At 53.2% G+C, this 27,576-nt stretch overlaps 11 protein-coding genes across 11 annotated transcripts; 6 read left to right on the top strand and 5 right to left on the bottom strand.

Annotated features, from left to right (window-relative positions):
* Positions 1 to 1,070: 1,070 nt before the first annotated feature.
* On the top strand, positions 1,071 to 1,385 carry CORC01_11093 (uncharacterized protein; the record flags this gene model as incomplete). The annotated part of the gene is made up of 1 exon (XM_022622719.1): positions 1,071 to 1,385. The coding sequence occupies one exon, from the start codon at positions 1,071 to 1,073 to the stop codon at positions 1,383 to 1,385; it is 315 nt and encodes a 104-aa protein (XP_022470759.1).
* Positions 1,386 to 4,005: 2,620 nt separating this feature from the next.
* CORC01_11092 (uncharacterized protein) lies at positions 4,006 to 5,542 on the top strand (the record flags this gene model as incomplete). Its single annotated transcript, XM_022622718.1, has 2 exons — positions 4,006 to 4,074; positions 4,163 to 5,542. 2 exons carry the CDS (start codon positions 4,006 to 4,008, stop codon positions 5,540 to 5,542), a joined length of 1,449 nt encoding a protein of 482 aa, XP_022470758.1.
* Positions 5,543 to 9,942: 4,400 nt separating this feature from the next.
* Positions 9,943 to 11,050, top strand: CORC01_11091 (arabinogalactan endo-1,4-beta-galactosidase; the record flags this gene model as incomplete). The annotated part of the gene is made up of 2 exons (XM_022622717.1): positions 9,943 to 10,895; positions 10,951 to 11,050. 2 exons carry the CDS (start codon positions 9,943 to 9,945, stop codon positions 11,048 to 11,050), a joined length of 1,053 nt encoding a protein of 350 aa, XP_022470757.1.
* A 1,701-nt stretch (positions 11,051 to 12,751) lies between these two features.
* CORC01_11090 (ribosome biogenesis protein nsa-2) lies at positions 12,752 to 14,081 on the bottom strand (the record flags this gene model as incomplete). Its single annotated transcript, XM_022622716.1, has 10 exons — positions 12,752 to 12,790; positions 12,852 to 12,953; positions 13,017 to 13,067; positions 13,121 to 13,187; positions 13,242 to 13,259; positions 13,322 to 13,508; positions 13,563 to 13,831; positions 13,892 to 13,926; positions 13,994 to 13,999; positions 14,073 to 14,081. 10 exons carry the CDS (start codon positions 14,079 to 14,081, stop codon positions 12,752 to 12,754), a joined length of 783 nt encoding a protein of 260 aa, XP_022470756.1.
* Positions 14,082 to 14,517: 436 nt separating this feature from the next.
* CORC01_11089 (uncharacterized protein) lies at positions 14,518 to 15,150 on the top strand (the record flags this gene model as incomplete). The annotated part of the gene is made up of 1 exon (XM_022622715.1): positions 14,518 to 15,150. One exon carries the CDS (start codon positions 14,518 to 14,520, stop codon positions 15,148 to 15,150), a length of 633 nt encoding a protein of 210 aa, XP_022470755.1.
* Positions 15,151 to 15,587: 437 nt separating this feature from the next.
* On the bottom strand, positions 15,588 to 18,222 carry CORC01_11088 (uncharacterized protein; the record flags this gene model as incomplete). Its single annotated transcript, XM_022622714.1, has 2 exons — positions 15,588 to 16,391; positions 16,441 to 18,222. The coding sequence occupies 2 exons, from the start codon at positions 18,220 to 18,222 to the stop codon at positions 15,588 to 15,590; spliced, it is 2,586 nt and encodes an 861-aa protein (XP_022470754.1).
* Positions 18,223 to 19,093: 871 nt separating this feature from the next.
* On the bottom strand, positions 19,094 to 19,493 carry CORC01_11087 (60S acidic ribosomal protein P2; the record flags this gene model as incomplete). The annotated part of the gene is made up of 2 exons (XM_022622713.1): positions 19,094 to 19,270; positions 19,335 to 19,493. The coding sequence occupies 2 exons, from the start codon at positions 19,491 to 19,493 to the stop codon at positions 19,094 to 19,096; spliced, it is 336 nt and encodes a 111-aa protein (XP_022470753.1).
* An 849-nt stretch (positions 19,494 to 20,342) lies between these two features.
* CORC01_11086 (uncharacterized protein) lies at positions 20,343 to 21,602 on the top strand (the record flags this gene model as incomplete). Its single annotated transcript, XM_022622712.1, has 2 exons — positions 20,343 to 20,348; positions 20,415 to 21,602. The coding sequence occupies 2 exons, from the start codon at positions 20,343 to 20,345 to the stop codon at positions 21,600 to 21,602; spliced, it is 1,194 nt and encodes a 397-aa protein (XP_022470752.1).
* A 1,184-nt stretch (positions 21,603 to 22,786) lies between these two features.
* On the bottom strand, positions 22,787 to 24,770 carry CORC01_11085 (uncharacterized protein; the record flags this gene model as incomplete). Its single annotated transcript, XM_022622711.1, has 2 exons — positions 22,787 to 23,600; positions 23,650 to 24,770. 2 exons carry the CDS (start codon positions 24,768 to 24,770, stop codon positions 22,787 to 22,789), a joined length of 1,935 nt encoding a protein of 644 aa, XP_022470751.1.
* An 803-nt stretch (positions 24,771 to 25,573) lies between these two features.
* Positions 25,574 to 26,348, top strand: CORC01_11084 (RNA polymerase III subunit Rpc25; the record flags this gene model as incomplete). Its single annotated transcript, XM_022622710.1, has 4 exons — positions 25,574 to 25,585; positions 25,647 to 25,842; positions 25,908 to 26,058; positions 26,114 to 26,348. 4 exons carry the CDS (start codon positions 25,574 to 25,576, stop codon positions 26,346 to 26,348), a joined length of 594 nt encoding a protein of 197 aa, XP_022470750.1.
* An 82-nt stretch (positions 26,349 to 26,430) lies between these two features.
* CORC01_11083 (uncharacterized protein) lies at positions 26,431 to 27,381 on the bottom strand (the record flags this gene model as incomplete). Its single annotated transcript, XM_022622709.1, has 4 exons — positions 26,431 to 26,615; positions 26,670 to 26,831; positions 26,882 to 27,276; positions 27,335 to 27,381. 4 exons carry the CDS (start codon positions 27,379 to 27,381, stop codon positions 26,431 to 26,433), a joined length of 789 nt encoding a protein of 262 aa, XP_022470749.1.
* Positions 27,382 to 27,576: the final 195 nt, after the last annotated feature.

Genomic DNA, 27,576 nt, shown 5'->3' with positions numbered 1-27,576 from the left:
TAAGCCTGACTCATTGCTCAGCGAGACGACTAATCGAGATCAATAATCGACCGAGTTCATGGAACAGGTCCAATATGCTGCAGTTCACCTGTACAGATCTTCGGATAATGCCAAGAGCGCATAAGTCAGGGTGCTCGAAGGCTTCTTCTGACAGGAGTCATCGTCCAACTACGCTCCGCCGCCTTGTCTTCGAACAGGTGTAGAAATTGTGTTTACAACTGGGCAAATCAAAGCTGCACCTAGAGACACAACTTGTAAGTTTGCTGGTTTAAGGCCAGTCAACCGGGCTTAACGTTGTGAGAAGCTGATTTTAGCGGTAATCTTTCAGTTCGTAGCTACAGTTTTCTGGGGCGCTTCCTATCTGACACATTTGATACATTTGACGCATCCTGTATAGGAAATATTCAGAGTACGTAACCCGCCCGTCAGCCTTGTGAAGGTAGACTTGACGTTAGCTATGACGAGTGTCACTCAGCCGATGTTTGCTTATCTCAATTACGGTTCTTCAGGGTGAGACAGACTTGAAGCGGCAGTGGCACTAATCCTGAAAAGGGCACCTGCCCTAAACCTTTTGAACCCTGCGGAATAGCTGTTGCATTGTCGTTGCAAACCTATTGTCCATGCTTGTGTCAGTCAACAGCTGAGCTGGTCGGCTATGGTCTATCGTTGTGCCTTCGGCCTGGACTCCGCCTCCGATGAATCAATGGCACCCACGGCCCCGGACGCTGTCACACCCTCTAACCTAGAATTGCATCATTCTTGTCAAGCGTGTTGTCAATGTTCCATCCGGTGGTTGCAGGAGCGGACACGCCGCGGGGGGGGGATTCGGTAGCGTCTCCGCCAGTCCGGGGTGCTCCTAAGCGATGTCTGTGGGCAAACCCATTTGCGACATTAACCACGAAAGGCTTGGCTCTCCTTGTCTTTGCTAGGAGGGGCCTTCTAGAAACCTCTCGCCCGCCGCGGCCCGCGGTTGTTGCTGGCTGTGTGTTCGCGTATCAATACCTGCCTCACGTGCCAGATGCCGGCCATATATCACTATCCGGCCTTCGTTCCCTCCCCATGCCAGCTCCATGCAAGACCCCAGGATTGTTTCAATCGACATGCCTTGCATGTGCGGCTTAATCGACAGTGGGAATAGAGGTGTCCAAGCCTCCTCCAGATCTACGTCAGCCACCTTTCCGCCCCGTCACACCACTCGGATGGCCCGGCCTCCGACCCAATGGCCGGCATTGGGTTCCTGCGCGTACACCACACCAGCGAGCTCTCGAAGCTCTTTGATTGGACCATGGTCGCCGCCACTCAACCTTAAGGACATCACATCCCATCACAGGTTTCCAAGAATCCACACTAGTAGATTGCAGATCATATTGGCTGCAAGTTATTGACGGAACGTTTGCCAATTAAACGTGGATTTGGTAAGTCCAATGGGCGCCACACCTTGAAAACGAGAGCTCGTGGCGATGCAACACGACGTTCATCTGCCGACATTTACTTGACAAAGCTTCATCGCCAGTTGACGCGTCGCTGCGGTACATGTCTCGGAGGTTGTGCGTAATGTTTAAGCTGTTAAAAGAGACCAAAAAGCTGCAAAACCCGACGGACGGGGTTCGGCGGGTTTCCACGCGGTAAACAACGCGGAGTCGGGTTCATGAATCTCGTTCGTCTGACTTTTGGCCTGTATGCCGGGCTTCACCGTCGCGCAATCTCTGTGTTCTGCATCCCGCCCGGACCATCCACGCTCGTCATCCCTGGCCCCTACTCATATTCGAGGAAACTTCAGACTTTGAATCTCCTATCCCACCGGCAAAGGCGCCGAAGGAGAGTCGGAGGTGAAGATTGTTTGAAAAGGTTACCACGGGACTCGGGTACCGGCAACAGGGCTGAGGGATGATTTTACATCTCACCCTACCCGACGTTTAGTCTTCCGGCAGACACAGACGACAACGAGAACGACAACAATACAGGGTTTGTTTTTTTTGGCAGACGCAACTCGCGTACGTCCCCCCGCGTTCTCCCCCGATCCGCCCGCTCACCCGCCCGCTCCGTGTGGGAGGTTGTCTCGTCGTGGTGTCGTGTCGACCAATCTCGCAGCTTCTCGGCCGTGTCGTCCCTACTCCTCCGTCAGGAGGCGAAACGCCCAAGCGGGGACACCGCAGACTGTGAGTTCCCCACTGCCCGTTTGCGAGTTGTGTAGTGCAAGGGATTCTTGGACAGAGAAAAATGCAAGGCGCAGTTCTGGTTCAGTTACAGGGGAACAGTACCCGTTGCGGCGAGCACGCATGGTTGTAGGTGAAGCAGATGCCACGGGATATTTGGCTGTGACATTTAGACTCTGAGCCCTGCTCTGGTCGGGCTTGCTGCTTTGCTACTAATTGCTGCCGCTGCCCAACTGATCGATGTGCCGCCCACAGCGGACGGGGACCAGGGCCGATGAAGTGGACGGTTTGACGTGTCGGGTTCGTACTCCGTACCTCGTACCTTATTTCATGTGAAGTTTTCTTCTGTTGGCATGGGACGGGTTATGAATGCTTTGCGTGAGCGCACATGTAGAGGGCCCAGAGGTAGTTGACATGATGGCTTCACCTTGACAGTTTGTATCCCATCTTGGGTATCTTGGGAAATTCTCGGCGTCGAGTTGGCACTGGCAGAAATCCCACATAATCCGTCTTGTGGACGTACTTGGAGTGCTGCAAGGGTCACAGGATATGTGCAGCGGGTGACATGTTTACATACTGGAAATTTGACGCATATTACTCTGTATCCTACTCTGTAGAAGAAAGTAGGTAACGAAGTAAGCCAGGTATTCGCCAGTCGATTCTGCTATTCCGCATCCAATGTTCAAGTCGTCGGCTCCGGGAATCGTGAGTATACAGTGTAGTATACCTAGTGTATGAGTGAGGTGTGGGTCATGTCACCGTGACCACAGCGTGGCGGAGCATGACGGTGACAGACGCAAAGTCCAATGCGTACCTAAGGTAAGGTAAGGTACCTTAGCTGGAACCCGGCAGGAAGGAAGTTACTTTCAATTGGTACTAGACCAGTATGAGGCGGACTTGTACCCGCCTGTCCGTCCGGCCCCAGAGTACGTACCTAAGGGTATCTGCCACTCTTAGGTTGGTTGTTATGGGGTCTGAGTTGACAATTCGCCGCAACTCGATTTGGTCGGTGTGGAGGCTGCACAGCCTGCAGCCCGCAGCCCGCCGCTCACGGCCCACGGCCCACGGCCGCCAGTGTCAGTGACTCTGCACCTCTTTTCCCCCCTTCCCTTTCTGCCCTATGACAGCAAACAACAACCGTTCAACGCTAACAAAATAACGTCTTTCGTTCTTCAGACTGAAAAACCCGGCGTTCACCTCGACTTCTCCCAACATTAGTGCCTCTTCCTTGCTTCAACTCAAATCCAAGACCTCTGTTGATTGACTACCCTTACCTCACAAAAGGTACTTGCACCCAGGACTCAGTCCAAGCTCTGGATTGCTCCGCCTTCTGCCTCACATTGAGTCGCTCTCTTGCGATAAGGATTCCCCTTCTGGTCTTGTTGTCTGTTGATTTAGTCGACGGTCCCAAAAAGAGAAAGGACAAGCCCTTGGGCCCACCAGACAACACGCACACCCCCGGCCCCCCGGTCCCTCGAACCCCGAATCGTCAATCTCCACAACTACAACTTGCCCAGTCTACCCCGAAACTTCGACACCTTCAATCTCTCCGTTTCTTTTCTTCCCTCCCACCTAACTGACTTCGTTACCCTACGCCCCTGTTGACTCCTTAAAGACAACTCGGCCTCCAACTCTCACCACTTGCATCCCATCAACAAGCCTGCATTTCTCTGTCATGCTCCTCGGCCTGTCACATTTTAGCCCCCGCGAGATACAGACGTCAACGTCGACTCTGATTTCCCGTTGACGACACGTGAAAGCCAACTCACGCTCACCTTATAGAGTTGGACCCCACCGAACTGATCACCGCTTCGGCATCTGATCGCCAATACCCTCTCGTGTCGCCAACATGCCTCCTAGGAGATCGCACAAAAAGTCTAGAGCCGGCTGCAAGCGGTGCAAGTCGCGCAAGATCAAGGTACCATCGTCTATCCACATGCTTAGGCTTCACCACCAGCTGTATTTGGAAAGTATGGCTCTGAAAACTGACACTAGCCCCGTGACAGTGCGATGAGGTCCATCCAAGGTGCGGCAACTGCGTCAAGCACGGCGTGCCATGCGACTTTGAGAACCCCGACATGTTCGACGACCTCCTTACTGCTCTCACACCCTCTCACACCCAATCGTCACAGTCTCCCATCGACAGGGCCTCGTCCACAGCACCTTCGCCGTCTGCATATCGGGCAAAGACGCCCTCGTTTGCAGGCTCACCCCCTGCCATGAATTGCTCGCCGCTCTACACAACGCCTTCTACCGCTACCGTCTCTGCCACGACCACGCCCAACAATCGACTTCTGGAGTTGCGATTGATGCACCAATTCACGTCGATGACCTCCCGTACGCTAGTGGTGAACACCCCCGCCACGCAGGATATTTGGACAAACACAGTTCCGAGGCTGGCCTTCGGCGGTGCCACCTATCTGGCGGATGCTATGCTTGCCGTGGCTGCATTACACCTGCGCTCATTCAACCCAGACGACAGAACACTAATTAGGGCGTCCCACTCATACATGGCGTCTTCGCTGGCGGCGTATTGCACAACCTTGCAGAATGGCATTACCGAAGCCAACGCTGAGTCACTCTTCCTCACAGCAGCTCTGATTGCTTTCCAGTCAACGGCTACGCGAATCTTTATCCGCGACGAGGCCGACCCGAGCGACCCTTCTAGCGCTTACTCTCTCCCTATTTCTTGGTTCCACGCATTCCAGGGTGTCAAGACAGTTGTAGCGACATCTTGGCCCTGGATTCGCAACAGCGGTGTTGTCATTCCCATCATCGATTCTCAACCCGTCCTCCAGCTTGATCTCGATGCGACCTCGCCCACGTCTTTCTTTGGAAAATTGCTCGACAATGTGGAAGAGGAGCTTCAAAACGAAGACACGCTTATGGCCATGTCAACCAGACAATCGTACCAGCATGCCGTTGCCGTTCTGAATTGGGCGCACAAACTGCCTCATCGTGGTGCGGCCCTTGCCTTTCCCGCCACAGTGTCAAAGCGTTTTATTGAGTTGCTTGAAGAGCGTCGACCTCGCGCCCTGACGATTCTTGCCTGCTTCTTTGCGCTGCTCAAAGGCTTTGAGTCAGCAGTGTGGTGGCTCGACGGTGTCGCGCGGAGAGAAGTCATGGGCATTGTCTCGCAGTTCGAAGCCACAAGCCCCTGGTGGGAGCACCTCGAGTGGCCCGTGCGAATCGCCCTGTACAAGAATTCAATCATTCCACCAGAAGTCTGGGGATCAGACTGGGTCACAGAGGAAAGCAAGGCGGACAGGGGCCACAACATGACTGCTGAGTCGTTTGTAAACCACATCGAAATCCTGACGGGTGTTTTTCAAAGAGCGCAGCAGATCCCAACAACGGGCATCACGATCCCGGCGAATGCGGTGTAAGCGGAACAGCTGGCTATTACGCGGACACACGTATGCGACGACGTATATTCCAGATTGAGCAATACTTAGATCGGCCGATGTTTCCGGCATGAGAAGTGCACATAAGAATGGAACGGTAGGAGTTATGGATTTAAGGAGTTTCAGCTCGTAAGGCTATACGGGTGGGTAGTCTATGGACGGAACGCATTAAGCACGGACGGGTCACTTGTGTTTCGACTTCATTTGTCTTCTTGCGGATCACAGGCCGTCCAGAGGAAGAACGAGAAGGGACTGATTATCATCACAACATATATGGGTCAGGATTTTACGAGGGCAATGTGTAAGCATTTTCGCGGGAATGGGTTTTTGTTCGGATATCATACAATGGCTGATAGCGGGGTTCTACAGCCAGGACAGCTCAGGCAGAGCATACATAGGAATTTTGGCATATGAATTTGATGACATCACGGATTGGTTGAAAGCAAGGCCGGACAAGTTTTGACTGACGAGGGATCCCCCTGAAAGAGATGAACAGACGTTATTGCCGGCCATGTGCTGCCTAGCCAAACATGCCATCTGCTCGCCTACAGATTGACAGCTGCTAAAAGGATGTTGCTCAGTTCGGACGAGTTCCCACACTCTCTCTTTGGCGATGCCGAGGGAAGAAAGTGGCGGAGCGCTCGCGTTCATGCGCCATGTGATTGATGTGTGCCGGCCGGTCGTCTACGGTGCACCGCGCAGGACTCTTTTCCCGCAAGCTTTTCCGATAGGCAGTCAAGGTCTTACCGTAGACTGGCTGTCGCCTTTGCTTTCCTACCAAGAGTTTCTCGTTTGGTTTTCTTAGTGCTGTTCCATCTCAGCTTTCCGCTTATGTTCACAGTAGATTAGGCTGATCAATGTCTCCTGCCGCTCTTCTTGGGATTTGTTGCCGAGGTGGAAAGAGAAGGCCAAGACTTTTCTTGTTGTTTTGACATGAGATGAGATGAGCGTTTGTTCTATTTGGCGAGAGCAGAAGCATGTGGGAGCCGGCAGTAGTAGTTGAGGAAGTCAGGTAGCTGACAGGTGCTTGGCGTATGACAGGTGCTTGGCATATGACAAGCACGGTTGAAGTAGCTGCCCAGGCCTACCCGTTCCACCATGAGAGTGTTATGAATGGAACACTGTCCATTTCCGTACAGAATGCCGCGAAGCCTCCGCTTCAATACCCCCGACCGGGAAGGAAGAGCGGGAAACTCAGTGTCAATTGACACGACTGCCTTCGGGGCCGCGGAACGGCGGAGAGGGGGAAATACAACAGGAGGTTCCTAGGAGGTTCCTCTCCGAGAAGTGGAGATGACGACGCCCGCGTGCTGACTCGGGGGCGGGGGGCAAAAAGATTCTATGGGTTATCCCGGAGGCAGTGAGCAGTGGCGGCGGCGGCAGTGTCAGCGGTCATCGGCAGCGGTTGTCAAGTTGGGCCCCGTCACCATCGGCAGGGAGTGGGAGGAGCATATGAACCCGCGGGAGACGCAGATCTGCCGAGCGAGTGCGGCGCAGGTTTGTGAGTTTAACCATGTTTCGGCTGATGGCTCCTATGCCGGAGCGTACGGGAGTGGTCATATCTTTTGACACTATCACTTCCCGTCCCTACCACTGGGCCCTTATTACGCGCGGCGTACACAAAGTGCCGAACCAAACTTTGTATCCCGGTAAGGATGGTTTGAAGCAAGAGTCGATGAACGGTCAGCCATAGGTAAGCATTCCGGTTTGAGTGTCCTGTTCGTGAACTTCGGTGACCATGTGCATGGAATATTGGGTCAAGACTTGAAAGTTTAATCTGCTCCAACGGCTTGCAACTCATTCGCGGCGCTGGAAGAGCTTGTGATTGTTGCTGGATTTCTTCGCAACCAGTTTGGGGAGGCCAAGACAGCTCCTGCTATTGGTTTCTGATGAGGGCTATTCAAGTTTTTATCCTAGGGCTTCTCAATATCATCAGATGACCCTCCTCTGTCCGGAATGGGTGTCGCAAGTGTCAAGGCAGAAAGCCTCTTGTTATTCGGTTTCTAATCCTAAGCTGGGGGGCCAACGTCGCTGTGGAGCTTCTCTACTCTCCTGTCTCTTCCTAAAGAAGTGATATCTGGAGGGTAGTCGCATTGGGAAGGTCGCCAGTTGGTTTACCCGCCCCCTTTCCCTGCACAGAACTGACTGCATGGAGACGAGACCACGGTTGTGTAGATGAAAATGGAAGAGTGAGCAACATCTTCTCCAGTTTCTTCAGGAAAAAAGAAATCCAACACACGCGTAGACTTGCTGAGGCGGCTGTCGGACTAGCAGGCCAAACAATCTAGCGCCATCAAGTAAGTCGCGTGGCATCGAGAAGCTTTCATAGAATCTTGCCGGTTCCCAAGCCGGCATCATCTTTTTGGACGGCAGGTTGGAGAAGACTTCATTCTGTGGAGTGAAATCGTGGGGGAAGATAAATTTAGACAAATTTGAAGAACGTGACAGCCGTCCAAGGATTCATAATTTTCCAGGAATCTATTCTCGAAGTGAGTCCGGAACCCGGGGCTAGCAGCGGTGAAATGGTGGTTCTGGGGCATTTTGACGATGCGCCATTGGCGCGCATCCGTGTCCGGAGCCCACAACAAATCTTTCACGATGCGCTACGCAGCCTACGCTGCAAGTAGCCGACGCCGACATCACGGCAATGTCGGAAAGAAGCAGCGAGGTGAGGGATGGGCTGCATCAGCAAGCGAGCCGAGTTCCGTTTCCCCGGAAATGATGGAGGAAATAGTGCCCTCATGATAATGTTGCACCACCCTAACTTGTTCAATGAAGAAGTAGCGCCGACGGTTGCCAACTTTTGTGTTAACTTGATTCGGACGGCACTCCGACTACACTTCCCTTCAACTTTGCGATTGTAGATGCGGCGGCTGTAGGTTCAACTGAGGGCCAAAGACGTTATTTTTGATCATATTGGATTGATGGTGTTCGTTCAACGAAGTAGACAAACGAAGTAGACAGATAATGATCCTTCTCCGCGTTCACGATAAGCCCGGAGAATTTGATAAGTCGGACATGAGGATGGACATTCGCTAAAGCTGCGCTCGGGGATAAGTTGCAGGTGTTGGGATCATGGCTCCGGACCAAGCTTATTTCAACATCCCCCCCGTCAGCACGAAAACCAAAAAGTCTTTCCGTCCTAGCCGGACGACGACGACAAGGGCAGGTCACAAATTGCAATAGCCGCAATTGAAACTACATTAAATTAAGTGCCGTGTGAGGGAAGCTCGTGCCAACGGCTTCCGATCAAATGTTTCGTGTTTGTCTTTTTCTTGTCTCTCTCCCGTTCGAAGGATGACCTCGAAAACTGAAACAGTCCAGGGATAAACCCGTCCAACCTGTCATCTCGGTACGCAAGCCACTGCTCCAGGCAGCTCGGGCCTTTTCACTTCGACCCGCACTTTGGCTGACGACTTGACGGAGTGGCAGACGACACTTGGATTAGTGAGAGAGCGGGCTTGTTGACGCCGAAAAGACGGTTGAGAACAGACGCTGGTCACCCGAGTGCCAGCGTGCCAAAGAGTTGAGGGGCGCAGCTCGCTTGCTTGCTTCCCTTCCAAGAGCAAACGAAAGGGGACGGCCTGCCTCGCAAAAGGTTCGCCAAGTTGTACCAAGTTGAACCAAAGTTGACAGAAAGGGCAAAAAGGGTGGAGAAGATATGCCATGATTGGCGGATTCGCCAATTCTTCCCTGACCAAGGAGTTGCGCGATGAAACGTCAAATCCCCACAGCCAACGGGGAAGCCCGAGAAGGGCATGCTAGGCACTATGTACGTACACTAGTAGGCAGTCGAGCCGGGCCGGCTGCTCTGTACATTGTAGGCTATGGCTGGCCGGCCAGCACTTAGCTTTGGCAGTGTTTGGTAAGCAAAGAAAGGTTCCTCGCTTCTCTACAGAGTACAGACTACGGACGGGGCAATATGGATGAAGCAGACGGATGCCTGTCGGCTCCTCTTGTCTTGTTAGTCTTACGGGTGTTGTGACCGGTGGAGGCTATACCAGGGTTGCACTTCGTCCGGTGTCGTCTGCTGATTGCTGGTGAGTATTTGCTTCCGGTGGCTGTCGAAGCGGGGGTTTCCAAGAGATGGATTCGTAGGATCCCGTCAATTAGACGAAGGGACGGGACGGGGACGGGGACGGGTCCGTTTAGTTGATGCCGTGGAAAGGGGGTACGAAGTAGGGAGGCGGGAAAAGGTAAGGTATATACCATCCCCGGGAGCAGGAATTCCACGAAGGAAATGCGAGAATTTCTGCTCTGTTACTCGCGTGTTTTCTTCTTCACTCTGGGAGGGGCCTTTCTCTCCCCTTCTTTCCATTCTCTTTGAGCAAAATCCGAAAACAGCCGTCATCATCGTCGATCGATCGTCGTCGTCGCCCAAGATGCTCGCCTCCCTCGCCTCCGTGTTCCTCCTCGCCCTCGCCACGGCCAACGCCTCCCTGACCTACAAGGGTGTCGACTGGTCTTCGACGACCATCGAGGAGAAGGCCGGCATCCAGTATAAGAGCAGTTCCGGCGCCTCTCAAGCTCTCGAGACCATCTTCAAGAACGCCGGCGTTAACTCGGTCCGCCAGCGCGTCTGGGTCAACCCGTCCAACGGCGACTACAACCTCGACTACAACCTCGCTCTCGCCAAGCGCGCAAAGGCAGCCGGCCTCTCCGTCTACCTCACCCTGCACTTCAGCGACACCTGGGCGGACCCTACCAAGCAGGCCATCCCATCAGGATGGCCCTCGGATATTGAAAACCTCAGTTGGAAGCTCTACAACTACACCCTGGATGTCAGCAATGCCTTCCAAAAAGCCGGCGTCCCCCCTGCCATCATCTCCGTCGGGAACGAGATCACCGCCGGGTTGCTCTTCAATACGGGCAAGACCTCCAACTGGTACAACGTCGCCAAACTTCTCAACTCGGCCGCCTACGGCATCAAGGACTCGACATTGAGCCCCAAGCCCAAGATCATGATCCACCTTGACAACGGCTGGGACTCGAACCTTCAGGCAAACTGGTACACCAGCCTCCTCGCCCAGAACGTGCTCAAGGCTACCGACTTTGACATGATGGGCGTTTCATACTATCCCTTTTATGGACCCGGCGCCACCCTGGCGGCGCTCAAGTCGAGCTTGTCCAACTTGGCCTCCAAATGGGGCAAGGAGATTGTCGTCGCCGAGACCAACTGGCCCACAAGCTGCCCCAGCCCCGCCTATGCCTTCCCGAGCGACCTCAAGAGCATCCCATTTTCCGCTGCCGGACAGACGACCTTCCTGCAGAAGGTTGCCGAGGTCGTTGCTGGTGTTAGCAACGGAAAGGGTCTCTATTACTGGGAGCCCGCATGGTGAGACTACCTCGAGCCATTTTCACTGTCTAGGACATCGGCTAACAGGTTCCAGGATGGACAACCAGGCACTCGGCTCTAGCTGCACTTCCAACACCATGTTCTCGTATCCCGGCACCGCACTGTCTAGCTTGGATACATTCAAGAGTATCTAAGAGGGCGCCTTCCCACAGTAATGGCGTGGTAGGATGTAGTGGAGGATTGCTCATATTGATATCAGCTCATCTTCATACTTGTCGGAGGACCCTTTTTTCCAGATGAAGACTGCGTGGATATCGTTTACTTCAGCACGTGTATATATTTAGCATTGTTCGTACATAGTCACGCCAGATGAAGCAACAGCCCTGGCGGTATATAAGCATAGAAAGTCAATTCAGTCATAAAACTCGACTACATCCTATGTAACCCATCCCGAATTGCCCTGCTTAGTTTGTCCGGTCCATCAAAAGACGTGTCTAGTTATTCACTGTGCGAGAGGTTTCATATTCTCCTATCTTAACCATTGTCATCCTAAGATGAGGGTTTCATTGCTACCTTACACGCGCATTTCAAGGGCCTGTCTACTCAAGTAAATCGAGTAGGTATAGTATGGAGGCAGCTGCTCTATTGCCGAGACATGTGTCTCATACTTGTAATAATATCTGTTGAAGCATTGTTCAGCTTCACAAACTGCTGCAATATCAGCCGTGGACTCAGACTGTTTTGGGTAGTCCCATCTTTTTATGGCGTAGTCTAGGTATTATGCGTTAAGTCGACATGATTTTCCTCGGCTATTTGACGTTGTTCGGCCGTGACCTTCTCTAAATGGCCATGGTCCATGGAAAGAATCTGTGGCGATCATAGGGACAAACCACCAATTTTCCTGTCGCCTGGAACCCGTTGGATGGCACTATAAGAGATGCCTGTGCGACTCAATGCCAAGGTTTTTGTGCCGGTTCCTTCCATTGACCTGGGCAGGTGCTACGATGAATTTTGAAAACTTCTTACAGCGCAGATATGTATGGAGCAGTGCTGGTTGCCCCCTTGTTTGCATTGGACAAAGATGAGAACAAATCAGTCAAGACTCCTAGGGTCCCCGGCGCCGGCGATCAAATGAGATTGTAAGACCAAGCTCAAGCTCGTCGTCAATTTGGAGGCGGCAAACTCTTATAACTGAAGAGTGGCTACTTGTAAAGCTTTGTGTGGACAATGATCGATTTAAGCAAATTGGTACACTACATAAAGGGTAGAAAGCATCAAGCTGCCTTTTGATAATGTCCAGCTAAGGGCGCTATGAGGTTCAATCTTGTTAGGTCGTCGATAAACTGGAAGCCGCTGCAATGTGTTGTGAGTCAAGCAGATCACAGAGGCGTGACCAGGTCGTCGAGTCATCAACATATTCGGTATTCGCAACAGGAGCCTGGCTCGCATTAGTCTAAGAAATATTCAATAAACATGAGCTGCAATGTCTCCCGGTCAGCTGAGAGTGCGTTCGCTGGATGAGCGACCAGCCAGGAAAAGTCCCGTATCATTATAAATGACATTCACTATATAGACACCATTGTCACGAAGTCGTCCTTTGCCAGTCTACAAATGGGAATCTTGCTTCATCTACCGAGGTTAAATTTTGATGTTGTCACTCACGGGCATCCACCCAATCCCACTTCATGAGGTGACATAACGCCTGAACGCCAGTTGGGGCTCAACTGCCCCGAATACCATCAGCGAAACGTCTTGCTCCAGGTTTTGAAAGGGAGCACAGCATTCCCACTGTTTCCCGATAGCTCCTCCTCTGCCATTATATTCGAGACAATCTTCACAATGGGCTCGCATTCCTCATGAATCTCCTGATGGCCTCGCAATTTCTCTACTTCCTTTTAAACGAGCAACACAGCATTTACGCAACCATCGTTTTCCTTGGGGCAACCGTTAGTATCAAGCGCAGCAGCAGTTGTCAAGCAATGGGTTGTCACATACGGGTGAGTTGGTTACCTGGGCGTAACGACCCCATACGACCTTTCCAGATGCTGTGGTAAGGCCCATGTCTGATACGTTAACTTCCAGGACGGTTCCCTTGGTCTGTCACAAGGCTATTAGCATTTGCTTCGAAACAGCTCGAAGGCAGGGAGGCCAGTGACTCACCAAGACACCCAAATTCGTGTAAAGAGGATTCTGGGGGTTCTTCTTGACGCCCTGTAGAAGTTTTAGTGTATTGCCTCGGCCAAATTAGTCATAAGGGTACGCACCAGGATTGGTAGTTTCACAGTCACGTTAAGCTCAGGATGACAAACATGCGCATGCTTGTAACGCAAACTGGAGAGAGTGATTAGGAACAGTGACAACGGAGGAACGCTTGGGATCACTTACCCCATAGGACGGATGAATCTGTTGTTGGAAAATCACCTCGTTAGCAAGATCCTCAACATATGCCAAATTGGTAAAATTACCGCTCGTGCTTGGGGTCTCTCCGGGTGAAGTTGGGTCCGACAAAAGTAGGCTTCGTGATCATACGCTTCCAGGACTTTTGGTGCGTCTTCTTTCCCGTCGAGATGACCTTGAACATCTCCTCCTCACTGATACCCTTGACCTTGGGCAGTGGCACTTGGAATCTAGCAGCCTTTTCGGCACGCTTGTCTGCAACGTTTATTAGCACTGTGCCCCGGGGTTGCAACGATTTTGGGTTCTAACTCTTAATCTGAGAAGAGATAGCCTTGGCGTTGCTCGGGTTGTTTCGGTCGAGCAGGTAGGCGGGCATGGGCTCGCTGGGCTCCTTCTCGTCGTTCGTCTTGACGTTGCGCTCCTCGTGGGCCTTGATCTGCTTGCGCATCTGGATCTTTTCGTTGTGGCGCTTCTTCGCGTGAAGCTTGGCGCGAAGACCGCGCAGGTTCTGCGCATCTTTGGAAGCCTTGTGACCCTCACGAGCCTCCTTCTTGCGAGCCCTCTCCTCGTGATCGAGTCTTGAAAGAGAAGAATGTCAGCATCCTTCGACAATATCCTAATTTTGTTCACATTCTAACCTCCGACCATGAAGCTTGCGCCATCTCTCCATATACTGGTTTCATTTGTTAGCGCGAGCCGAGATTAGGAAACGGAAGCGCCCTTCGGAGGGCATATCGTACCTCGTTCTGTTTTGGCAAATTTGTCAGTACTGGTTCCGAGGATAGGGACTGGTTCGCAAAGCGCCACGAGGCTACTTACCTGAGGCATATTGACTTATTTACGCCGTTAGCGATTGCACTGTTACAAAGTCGTGGTGCTGAGTTCGACGAAGTCTAGACGTCCGCGGTGTAGATGTTGGCGAAGCTCCCCAGGGTCGTCGTCCGTCGAAGTGGCGGGTAGCCAAAAAAAAAAAATCCCATATCGATAGCGATGTGGGGTCCGACCCCCCAAAATCGCGGTCCAGACACCAATATCCCTGTCAGAATCGGCGGAGCGACACATTTTCCGATCACCCCCAGCAAGGACAATAGAGTGTACTCTATCCGAACTTTTTTGAAGCCTCACATTGGTCTGGTCCAAGTCGCGCCGAGAGCGAAATAAAGGCTAAAGTCGACGAACGTGAGAAAACGCAATTGGGCCGCCAAACGAGGTTCAATTGTCTTTTTCCAACGGCAAATCTATTTCAAGGGAATCTAAATCGACAATGAGTCGATCACTGCTGCGCTCCGTCTTGGAGCTCAGGACACCCATCACGCGCCTGCCGCCGACCTTCCTCCTCCCGATCCACACCCGAAGCTTCAACTCTACGGCGCCAATCATTGAGCCCGCCGGAGCCACCCAGGATGAGCCTCCCGTTGCTGCGCAGACCTCTTCAATAGCACAACAGGCCGCCGCCCAGATCGCTACGCAGACTTCAACACCATCCCCGACGACCCCGATTTCCGAATCCGTCCAGACGGCCCTTCCCTTCTTAGCGGCCCAGCCCAACCACTACATCACCTTCCACATCCACGGACGCCCGTACCTTGTTCAACCTGGCGACAGCGTTCGCCTGCCCTTCAAGATGCCCGGCGTCGTTCCCGGCGATATCCTCCGCCTCAACCGTGCCTCCGTCATCGGTAGCAGAGATTACACTCTGAAAGGCTCACCCTTCATCGACGAGCGAGTGTACGAGTGCCGTGCCGTGGTGACGGGCACCGAGAGCGAGCCAATGCGGTTGAAGACCAAGACGAAGAGGAGGCAGCGGAGGGTGAAAACGGTCAAGAGCAAGCACCGCTACACGATTCTGACGGTTAGCGAGCTGAAGATCAATGCTCCCGAGGAGATTGAGGCTTGAGAAGAATAGTTGGCTGGGGTTGTGCGGGCTTGTTCGAGTATGAATCAGGAATAATAGGCCATGGATCGTAGAATTCTATGTTCTAGTATCGTTCCCCACCGGGGCTGTACCAATAGATAAATAAATACAATCACGTCATGTAGGATTGTAGACTCTCATAGTCACTGAAAATGTTGAAGCCGGGAGGCTCAAGTAGAAATCGATTAAGACACTGTCCATGTCTGCGTCTCCAAAAACGTGCCCAGTCATGAGTGAAGGCTGAAGCCTAGGGAATCAACATCGAAAGCAGTGGTGAAGAAAAAAAAGACTGCACGAAGCAGTTAAACAAGAAGACAAAGCAGCCCAAGAAACTCCGAGCTGTGGATATTCCGATAATCATTCAACCCAAGTAATGCCACCATGACGCCATTTCCAATAACAATACCCGTACACTCTCATCATCTGCTATGATTCGTTGCTTTTTTGACACTGGTCCAGTAAGCCGATGGCCACACAGACATGGCCTCAGCATCTGTCGGCATGCGTTCTCGGCACCTAGTGACGACGCTCTGGATAATTCTACCAAGAAGCTCTTCGTCGATCGGGAGTGCCTTTTCGCTTATCTCATTGGGGTAGAGGAAAGGATCGGTTTCGTGGAGGAGCTCTTCACATGAGGGCCGCATGTGGACATCACGGTTGAGACACCGCCTCAAGGTTCGCAAAAGAGAAGGAGGTACTGGGACTCCGCCCATTGCCCTGGAAGGAAATTCGATGTCGTGGTCCCAGTTGATGATTGCCTGGCATCTCGCCATTTGATTATTGATGTGACCGAAAGGAGGTATCCCGTAGACCAGTTGGTACAGAATGCACCCGAGAGACCAGACGTCGCTCGGCTTTCCGACTTTCATCAATTTGGGTCGTCCAGGAACCCGGCCACCCCGAGGCGCATTGGAGTCCAGGAGTGACTCGGGGGACATGTAATTTGGTGTACCGACTTGCGTTTCGCGGTGCACATTGACGGTCTCGTCTGATTGAATGGCATTGGCGATACCGAAATCGATGAGCTTCAGGCGGCCCTTGACAAGCACAAAATTGGCTGGTTTGAGATCCGAGTGCACGATTTCGGACTGGTGAACCGATTGGAGGCACTCTAACATTTCTTTCCAGTAGAAGCGGACCAAAACGGAATCAAATTTGGGCGATTCTGGGTTTTGCCGACTCCTGAGAAGAGTGTAGAGATCCAATTCGCCCATTTCCATAAGCTGTCGGCAGGTTAGCGGGGCCCCAACAATTCTGCAAAGTGTGACTTACTAAAGTAAGCATTTTCTTCTCACTGTTCATCTCGTAGTCGAAGAGATTGATGACTCGGTCATTGCCTCTCAGCTTTCCCAACAGGTCGATTTCGCCTTTGTAGCCCCTGACTGTTAACTCATCCGCATTCTCCAGGGACACCCTCTTCAGTGCAAACATTGCTCCGTTTTCGGCAGTAACACGGTAGACCTTAGCGCTACCGCCTCGGCCCAGACAGTCGAGCCTTGTGTAGGATTTTCCATTGACACGAAGGATATTCCGCCTTTGCTTGCCCTGAGTAGTTGTTGCTGCGCCGGCGGATGTTGTAGCGGCATCGAGGACAGACATCTTGGGCGGAGGCGGAGGAGCAACCCGACGTGGGGTATTGTTAGCTAGGGAGGCCAGAGGCTTGCGTTCGGGAGATGCCGCGGGTCTCTGATGCACAGCCTCAGAGTTGATAGAGCGCCTGACTACCTTCTCCATGACCCTTTCGGCAGGCATGCCGGTGGTAGGTTTCGTGCTTCGTATTATAGAAATCGGCTCGTTTTCTTGGTCATGCGATGATGGGACCTGAGGGCGCGGTAAAGGCAATTTGTAGTGGATTTCTTCTGACTCGTCCTTTTCCTGGGGAGAATGGCGCGCAGAAGAAGGGGCCGGTGGTTCGGCATACGATGCAGGCCTGCGATGGCTTGCTCTGGAGGGGTCGCTCAAGGCAACTGGGCTCCCCGATGACATTTGTCTGCCGTTGCCATAGAAGGATGATGCAAGATCATTCTCCATGTCGGGCCCATGACCGTCGTGATACTGGCTTGAGGCCAGACCCTCGCCATCACCATTCGCCTCCGCTTCTTCCTCGCTTTGCCTCCTGCGTCCACGTCGAGCGGGCCCGCTCAAGAAGCTTCCGGGAATCTTGCCGACTCGCTTGACGCGCATGGAGCCTTGCAATGCGAGATTATCCTCGGGCTTAGTGGTTCTTCCAGGATTAGAGGTTTGTCGGGACACGCTGCCGGGGTTAGTACCAGCGGCGTGGCGTGCTGCCGTGAATGGCTCTTCTGGGTGGTCCTGTTCTATATGAGACCCTGAACGCCTGGAGTGACTGGATGAGTTGGTGAGGCGACTTCTGTTACCGGACGAGCCAGCAGCAATCCGGACAACACGAATGCCTTGGGCCGGTGTGTTGATATCTTGAGGTGGTTCATTTTTTTCGTCTGAGGACTGATTCCGGCTCTCTGGCCGACTTCTAGACTGGGGACGTTGACTGGTTGATCGGGAGAGCGAGGTAGATCTTCTCTTGGTGGGGCGCATCTGGCCAAGGCATTTGGGCGTGTTGCTGAGTCTCACAACTCTTTTCCGCACAGGGCTATTCTCCCTGCTGCGCGATGGCGACGTGGGTTTTGACGACCTTGTGTCGTAGGCTTGGACGCTTCCCGATCGAAGGGACCTTCTTTCTTCAGTCGCAGAGCTCGTAGACGCGGCAAGATTACTGATGCGACGACGTGTCCTAGGCGGTGAGGCTCCGCGCTGTGGTTCAGGGCCACTGCCATCGTTGAGTAGTGCCTTGGTGAGGGCACTGAGCTTCATAGGCACTGGTATCTCGTCATCGGAGCTGTCGTGCATGGCGTACTGCTGCGAATCTGCCTTTTTCGAGAGCGCGGGTGCAGCGGCGGTCGCATGAACAGGGTTGGACTCGCTTCGGTTGAGGTGTGGACGAGAGGGTAGCCTGCGAAGACCTTGCCGCAGGGACGGTCTTCGTGTCAATCCGGTTCCGGCGGTGCCCAGCGGCGTGGGAGAGGCTGTCGACATTTTGAGCTGTCGGGATGGTTTGTTGTTCCAATTTTGCGCAAGAGGGGGCTGGGGATGAACGGCGCGACTCTCCACGTCTCAGCGGCCAAGCACCTTCCGCCGAAGAAAAACGATTGATTTTGACGATTAAGCACTGTTGTACGTGTCAAAGGTGTCCATGATCCGAAAGATTGCAAATGGAGAAGAAATTAGTTTATGCGGCGCGTCACTAGCATCTTGTATGTTGGAGGGATGTGTCAATTCCTTGTCAATGGAGGACGTTCCCAGTATTTGGGGCTAGCAGGGGTTGGCCAATGAGAAATAACGACCCGGGGTTGTTGTTGTCGGGGCAACGATGCGCTGAACTACAGGGCGTAAAGCGGTACATTCCTCGTTGGGCACATGGAATTGAGGTTTCGCATCGGAGGCTTGAACTTGCCTGAGGCCACAACTTGTGGCTAATTCAAGTTCATGTTAAGGCGATTCCCATGCATCTTTTCGCTTAAGCTAAGCCGAACAGGACGGGTCACAGCTCCTGGTCTTGAGCTCTCAAAAATAATGCGCCCGAACTGCGTGCCTTTCTTGGTGTCGCGACAAGATTGACGCACGTAAAGGGGAATGCGAGACGCATTACACTGCTTCGACAGCGCGAACGTTTAAAATCGAGATACGGTACTCGGTCAAATCGAAAGGCACACGAAAAGTCAAAGACGGGGCGCACAATATTCAAAGAACCAGCGAGCTTTGTATTTGACCGAACCTAGCAGGTGTTCCTACACAAACGTGTGCCGAAGCCCAACCCAAGAGAGATTTCCCCATGTCAATGACTTGCGAAAACGTCGGCCGATAGCTGCATATTTTCTTCGATGAGGCGAGGACGTGAGAGGGGTATTTAGTCGAAGAGACCGAATCCCATGTCCTCGTCGGACTCCTCCTTCTCCTCCTCCTTCTCCTCCTTGGGAGCGTCCTCAGCGGCACCACCGGCGGCAGCACCGCCGGAAGCAGCGGCGGCACCACCAGCGCCACCAGAGGGAACGGAGGCAAGCTTGCTGGAGCCCTCAGCGATGAGCTGTATCTCATATTAGCGTCCACATCCTTTGCACCAGTCGTGTTAGACCCATGTTGTGACGAACCTCGTTGATGTCCTTGCCCTCGAGCTCGGAGATAAGCTTGTTCAGGCGCTCGTCGTCAGCCTCAATACCGACAGACTCAAGGACGGCCTTGACATCCTTGGCAGAGGGAGAGGTGTTGCCACCGAGGCCGAGGAGGAGGAAAGCGGCGAGGTGCTTCATCTTGAATGATTTGTCTGCGACGAAAGGATGTTAGGCAATTGAAATTTTGGCGGCGACGACGAAAATTCGACAAACAATTGGCGACGAGATGGTATTCGAGCGTGAAGAAGACGGGTGGATAACTCACTGTTTGTCGTAAAGAACACGAGAGGTCAATCAATTTAACCGCGAAGTTGGGCGGAGACTGAATCTTCGAGTCTTGGGATTTTCGCGTGGTTGTTGCGCTTCAGAGAGCAGTTGGAAATGGAACTTTTTTTTTCGTTTTGTGAGCCAGAGGGTGCGGGACCCTACCTTAGGGCGGGGAGGACTTTCGGTGGCTGGGTAGCCGACCTGGAAATGCACTAGCCACATCTCTCTTACGTCTGTCATTTCAGCCACACTTCGACCCCAGGCCCAAGCTCGCTCGACCGGAATCGGAGTTACTTTGGGTTCCGAATAGGTAGGCTAACAGGTTGGACCACAGTCTTAGGTGGACGGCACTGGGAGTACCAGTGATTCCACCCCCCAGGCAAACATATATAAACTTGCCGACTCCAACGCCACTTCTTTTTGAGCCCTACACCCAACTTTCGGTTTTTATCACCGCCGGGTGTTCCTGCCGAGTGCTTCGCGACCGCGTTCTTATTTTTCGCGATTTTTCCTCGTTTTCCCCCTCCGATTTCCCGCCTCTCACTGTCGACGGAGCCGCCCGCGTGTTCAGTCTCTTGAGAGGGGCCGTTGAAGCGCAGAAACTTGAGTTCTCGTACTTTCCACGCTGATGACTCAAGCGTCCACCTGATGCATCCTGACGGCCGCTGCAAGCAACATAGACACTTGCTAGGCGATATTTGGCTTTAGCAGTCCGTCACCATGCCTGTAAGTACTTTGAAGATGCGATAACCCGCTTTAGCAGCTCTGGCAGGCTGACGACGGATATCAAAGATCGGAGACCTCCTCGCCCAAATAAGTGGCGATAAGTCACAGAGCACGTCGCCTGCTCCATCGAGGTTAGCCCTCCCGCCCCCGAAACGGAAAGCCGACGACGACCTTCGCAGCACTGTCTCGAACAAACTCCCACGAATAAGTACGAATGGTGCCAGCTCCTCTGCAACCCCCAAATCGGCAGATCCTCAGAAACCCGCACGGCCTGCGGACAAGTCTTCGACCACAACCACCGGCTATCGAGGCAGTGCTGGACGGCCATCCGATCGATCCACGTCTGCGCCTAGGCCTATTGGAAATGGCACAACTTCCGTAAAGTCCAGCTCTTCCGGTGCCAGGCCGGTGAATGGTTTGGGTACGTCGAGGGTGACATCGACACTCCCCAGTCGACCATCCCCATCAGCCCCCGCCGCACCGAAAGGTGCGCCGCCAAAAAAGGGCTCCTTCGCCGAGATCATGGCGAGGGCTCAACAGGCCCAGACCAAGCTGGGCCAGGTAGGCAAGATCCAGCACAAGCCGGTGGAGAAAGTGTTCACAAAAAAGGAGCGGGAGGAGATGAAAAAGGATTTCAAGAAGGATCCCAAGAGTACATTGAGGACAGCATCGAAATTCCAAGGTACCTCGAGACCATCTTCGGCCCCCGCTTCACGTAATGGGGCGGGTGCGAACGGATCAAGCGCCAGCCGTAACGGAACCGCCGACAGATCGAGAGACCCTAGGGTCGGCGTAAAGGCACGCGCGGCCGCTGCTGAGGAAGAGCAGCAAAAGAAGCTCAAGAAGGCCGCCGTCGCTACCACAGGATACACGGGCACCGCCCGCCCGAGACCCGGAGCGGCCTCTGCAAAGAAGAAGCCAGCACCCGGTGGCGCCCTCCTCAACTCGCGCCCTACCGCACGCTATGGCGGCTCTGCAAAACGTTCACGTTATGACGACGAAGAGGAAGAGGAATTCGACGACTTCATCGAGTACGACGAGGACGAGGAGGACGACCGCGGTCCTCGTTACACCTACGACTCTGACGGATCTTCAGACATGGAGGCTGGCATGGACGACGTCTGGAACGAGGAAGCGGCGGCTGAGCGCCAGGCCCGGCGGGAGGATATCGAACAGGAGCGGCTAGAGAAGCGTCTCAAGGCCGAAAAGGAGGAGCGCAAGCGCAGATTCTACGAGGAACAGAGACGGCGCTAGTTTTCATATCCCCCTTCCCCGTGATTATTACCACCGGCAGTTGGGACCCGGCACCTTTGGAGGTATTTGCACCGGTATAGGCGCGACTCAGCATCACATTAGCGAAGGCGTTTATCCTGAATTTTGCTTTGTCATTATTTACTATGGGAAATCACTACATTACACGGCAAGGTCCTTTTGTTTTGGCAAATCGTCACATACGGAATAGGTAAACAAGTGCTACGGCTCAATGATACCTATGTTGCCATCAAGCACTAGCCTGATATTATTACGCATGTACTATTGACTGGCCAAGTTAGCGTTCTTTGCTTGCACCAATAAAGCAACTGAGCCCGTGTTCAATTTTCATGAAAATCGAGGCCCAGCAGGCCTATTAAGTAGAGCTATCAATACATGATCACATAAAATCCACAATGAATAACCATCAACTGAGGTTTCCAAGACCTAAGATTTATTCTATCTTGACCAGCTCCCAGGTACATAACATCATTCGAATCGTAAAATTATTCGCGTTTTCCATTCTATAAGCCTGATGCCAATCCTTCCTTGAGGTATCAAACAGCCAGGCCGGGCTGCCGTCAGTTCCAAACTCCTTGGAAAGTCCTGAAGTGAGAAAGGCTGAATGCGAATTTGTGCATGCGTATCTACGGAGCTACTAAGCCCCTTCCTCAAACGACCGAAAACTCCGACGGGGCTAAATTCAGAAGACTGGGAAGTAGAAACCACGTCATGGCGTCGTATCCTCACTCTCGACCCCTTTTGATAAACGATCTTACACGCGATCTGGGATCGCAACTTTGCAGATGAAGCCGTGAAGGGAACCGGTGTGACCCAAAAAGCCCAGATGTTCATGCCAAGATCGTCTGAGCGTGGTGAAAGACAAAGAAAGAGAGGCCGGCAAGAAGTACTACTGTTGTCATCCCGACCACCCTCTTCCCGTGCCCGACTTCATTTGCTTTGGATTAGAATTCGATCAAGTACAAAACGCAAACATTGCTGCTGTTGATAGTCGCTGCATGAGGATGACTTCTCCGCCACAGCAAGAGACCTTTTGCAGGATTCGAGGCCGCCATACTCAGGCGGACCAGTCAAAAGAAAATAACCGACGCGCAATTGTAGCGGAAGTAGTGCAGAATTGGAGCGTTTGAGTAGGTTTTTCGGCCCTGGCCGGTGGTGCCAGGATCCTATGGGAGGTCTTCCGACTTGAGACCCGAGTTCCCATATCCACTCAAGTTCCAGCCTTTGTATCGAACTGTAGATCCACCAGCAGAAGGAGGCGGCTTATGCGGAGGAAGCCCGTTGTGATGCTTCATAGGTGGTGCTGGGAGAGAAGCAGGCGCAGCGGGGAGACTGCTGGGATGCTGGCGGGATTGGGATTGGGAGGTCTGAGAGCTCCCAGATGCATTGTGCCCATTGGTACCGTTGGGCTGATCTTCAGGTTTCATCAGTCCTTTCTCCCGCAGGTATTGAATTGACTGGAGAACAGTTAGGTCCTCTTGGTCCTTGTCGTTCAAGATCAAACGCTGCTGGATGGTAAGGTGGCCATTGTTCATCTCTCTCTCCTTCATGGCTGCCTCCCTAACGGCAGGATCATGGACGAAGCGGCACTTGCCCTTCTTGCCGCAAGTACCTCCCGTAGAGTAGTACTTGCAATGTTTTGAGATGTCCGCTTTCTTGGCAGGAGGGGGTGGAGGGGGGGCCGGCTGAACACGACTTGACGCGACTTCTGGCTCATCGTCTTCAGACTTGATGTCAATGGAAGGGCTGTCTCTCATCTCATCGCCCTCGTCTTGCTGTTCACGCTTGCGCTTGATAGACGATTCAACCTTCTCCAATTGCCTTCTCAGCTTGCTAGCGAGGTTCTCTTCCTTCTCCAGATCAGTGTGGATCTTGTTGCCGCTTCCTTGCGTGGTCTCGACAGACTTCTTAGCCTTGACGCGCGCAGCCGTGGGGAAGCGCTTCTTCCGCTCGGCAATGTATGAGGCAACATCAGTAACCCTGTGAGATGGTCAGCTAAGACGAGGTCTCACATCAACATCTGACTTACTGCAATGCATCTGCTCCAATCAACTTGCGAAGTGTCTCCTCTTCCATCTCGTCGTCTTCCGACTCTGAGTCTTGACCGGGTGTAAGACCAAGAGTGTTAGTTTTACGCTTCTTCTTCTTACCCGAAGCAGCATTGTCGTGCTTATCATGCTTATGGTGGAACCCTCCGTCTTGTCGATTATTGTGATTATGATTATGGTTGCTGTTGCCCTGTTGACGATGACGGCCCCTATCATTGCCATGGAACGAACCACGGCCGCGTGGGTTGCCGCCGCGATGTCCACCACGGCCCCGACCAGCCTGTCCATCGTGTTTGTAATACGGCTCCTGTGGAGGGATCGCTGCGTGAGGTGCTGGAGGAGGGGCGTGGTATGGATACGGAGCTGGAGCTTGGTATTGGACGGGTTGCGCACGCGGATCGACGTATGGCTGGCTGTATCCAACGTTCGCTTGATGATGAACCCCGTCACTTCCGTAGGCTAGGGGTGCAGGTGTGGCCATATTAGGTCCTCGAGAGGCGCCTCGATCGTTTCCGTAACCGCCCCGACCGCGACCGGCACCATAATTACTTTGAGCATGAGTGTCGTGCCCAGCCCACGGCTGGGCAGCGTTGTATTGTGCAGGAGCGGGATATGGCTGGCTGTAGGGCTGCTGCTGGGGCTGTTGCGGCTGCTGTGGCCCATACCCCGGTTGGTGAGGTGGCGGCTGAGGGTGTTGCGGATGTTGAGGATGGGCATAGACCTGGGGAGCGTAGTTTGGATGGTAGTTGGAAGTCGACAATGGTGTAGGAGCATGAGCGCCATGTTGTGGAGCGGCATGTGCGTGGTCTTGATGCCACTGCTGTTGGGGAGCGTAGTTGTTGCCAGCAGGCTGCTGAGCGGGATATCCTGGGCCGTGTTGAGGATATGGCTGCTGCCGGCCGTATTCGTACTGGGGTTGATGGGCCGGAGAATACTCAGGGCGTCCACTCGATGGGTAGCCGGCACGCCCGCCACGAGCAGCATGAGCGCCTCCGCCTCGTGAATGCTGTTGATAAGTGCCGCCGTGGTGCCCATAGCCAGGATGGCTCGCCTGGGCAGCCGGGGGAGGCGGCGGTGGGGGGCCGTAGTTGTAGCTCGACATGTTTGCTCGAGGACGACGACGCGTTCTTCCTATTTTCGCAGTCGGTTCGTAAAAGAGCGTTTCGAGTTCCGGAAGAATGGATTGGTCCACGAAAGAGAAGCACGGGAGATACAGTGCTCGATGGCAGCGGCCTTGACAATTTGTGCAACGATCTTTGTTTGGAAGGGGAGCAAATGGATTGATGTTGCGATGAATGTAACGGAGCGCTGTAGTAGCGTACAGAACTGGTGTCCAATTTAGAGGGCGCGACTAGGAAAAGGAACAAAGCCGAGCAACGTTCGATGGAAGGAGGGGACGCGAAATGTTCGAGGATGGAAGAGACGGCTTGACGCAATTTCCTTGACCTGACGCGAAACTGTGGCAGATGCGCGGAGCCTCTAGTACTTGAGCTTTCGAGGAAAGTTGCCCTGCACCTAGTTATTTCGGGTTCCGCAATAACAGTTCCAGCGGGTTGGTACAGAACCTATTCCGCCACCCTGACGGGCCTCGAACCACTAAATTATGGTGGGCCACAGGAATTACACAGGGTGGTCAACTGGCAATCACCCAGAGGCTAAGCTCATCGTAAGGAAGAGGGCGGTCAGAGTCAATCCGCTTCGCAAGACCAAGCGCCCCGCGATTTTGCCGACTTTGCGATCTCACTGAGCGCCAGCACACCTCATTACATCGCGACTCGAAATATCTTAATACGACCCTGCAGAGGCGTTGAGGGGACGGACGGATGATGATACCAGTTGAATAGCAGCCATATCTGGGATCTCTCTGGCCTACAACTCATTGTCTCGAGGACGAAAGCGCCCAACATGTTCATTCTGGTAAGACTCAAGACTCACAAATTTCACTTAGTGTGCCACTAACACAGGTGGCCCAATGAAGACCAAAATTGCGGACCTGGTCGAAATCGCACCAGAGGACTTCCGCAAGAAGAGCAAAGCCGCCATTGAGGACAACATCAATGCCAAGTACGCCAACAAGGTCATACAGAAGATTGGACTTTGCATTTGCCTGTACGATCTTTTATGGACCTCTGAAGGTCTCATCGGCCATGGTACTGGCCTCGTCAATGTCAATGGTAACTCCCTGCGGACTAAAGCATATCAGACTTTTGTTTTGTCTTCTCGCTGACAATTCCGGCAGTGGAGTTCAGGCTCATCGTCTTCAGGCCTTTCAAGGGCGAGGTTATGATTGGTAGAATCAGAAGTTCCACGCCAGCCGGCATTAACTTGAGAACCGACTTCTTCGATGACATCTTCATCCCCTTCGATGAGCTTCCCGAGGGTGCCGAGTTGTACGTGGAGACAAATATGTCTAACCATCTTGGTACAATACTGACACAACTACAGCAACCATTCAGAACAGCTTTGGATCTGGAACATTGAAGACGACAGACTCTTCTACGATAATCACGAAATGGTGAGGTTTCAGGTCATTGATGAGGAATGGCATGATCAGACGCCCGCGGGACCGAGCCAGGGTGAGGAGGTCGCTCCGCCGAAGCCGCCCTACAAGGTGAAGGGCACAATGGCCATGGAGGGACTTGGGGTATGCCTTTGGTGGGACGGACAGGGCGGCGAGTAGCTTTCGGATGTCCCCTGAATGTGTGTACATGGAAACCCCAGGCGTACGGATGGGCGCGGGTTTTGTGTATTGTTCTACAATTCTATGACTTGATACCCGCGAGCAGTCTTTGCTCCACGTCATCCAGAACAGAGTAGTGGTCAACAACGGCAATGTTCTCAGCCTCGCCCTTGAACTGCTTGTCAGGGTCGACACCGGGTCCAAACATCTGGGGGGCACCGGCGGCACCTCCCATTTGTCCCATTTGCTGGGCCATCTGGCTGGCAGCTTCATCAAGTCAGTGCGCTGAATAGCCAGGGCCATGGATTATTGACAGCTTACCGTTGTCGCTTCCTAAAATGAAGACGAAGACAGACTGCAGACCAAAGATGCAGAGGAAGTACCAGGAGATACTAGACATCCAGCGGGGATCCATATCCTTCGTCGCTACACCCGCCTGGAGCATGCTTTTGAACTTGATGGTGATGGGGAAGGGCAATTTCACTACAAAAAAAGTCAGCGGCCGCACCGCATTCCTCGTGATAAGAACATACTAATGACGTATCCACTGAAGAAGGCATTGATCCAACTCATGATCAACGTGTTGGGGATGATCATGGCCATGTTATTCTTCATCATGCCCATCATTCCGTCCATTGCGCCGGGATCGGTAAGCGGATTCGCCGGGGGTTGGCCCTTTTGATCCGGATTCTTCAGATACGCGCCAGACTCATACGCCGCGACGAGCGCATCGCGGCGAGCCTCGAAGGACTTCTTGGACAGAACGTGGTGGTTGGTGCGGACCGTGACGCCGTGCATCAAGCTGCGCTGCTCCTTGAGCGCAGGCTTGTCGAGCTTCTTGGGCGCGGTGGCGAGCAGAACCGTGGCGTAGTGCCGCAGGATGCCGGTCAAGACCATCACCACCGTGATCGGGAAGAGGATCCAGTAACTTTCGGGTCGTCAATCAGCACGGTTGCAAACTGCGAGAGCAAGTCAGAAGTACGTACAGCAGCTGGGGATCCCGATGGATCGTCTGCACCGGGACTTGAGCCATGATGGACTTTGTGTGACAGCCAGAGCCAGACAATAAGGGATTGGAGACGGTGATAGCGCTCGTCGTTGCAAAACTGCCAGGTAATCGAGAGCTCCGCCTTCATCAGCGTGAGGTAATCTAGTGGAGTTGGATGTCGAGCGGAAGCTCCTTCGGGTGCTTGTTTCGCCGGGCCTCCGAAAGACCACCTTCCACGTC

Source organism: Colletotrichum orchidophilum, assembly GCF_001831195.1.
Source record: "Colletotrichum orchidophilum strain IMI 309357 chromosome Unknown Scaffold_116.1, whole genome shotgun sequence".
NCBI classification, from domain to species: domain Eukaryota; kingdom Fungi; phylum Ascomycota; class Sordariomycetes; order Glomerellales; family Glomerellaceae; genus Colletotrichum; species Colletotrichum orchidophilum.
This window is presented reverse-complemented; position numbering and strand designations above follow the sequence as displayed.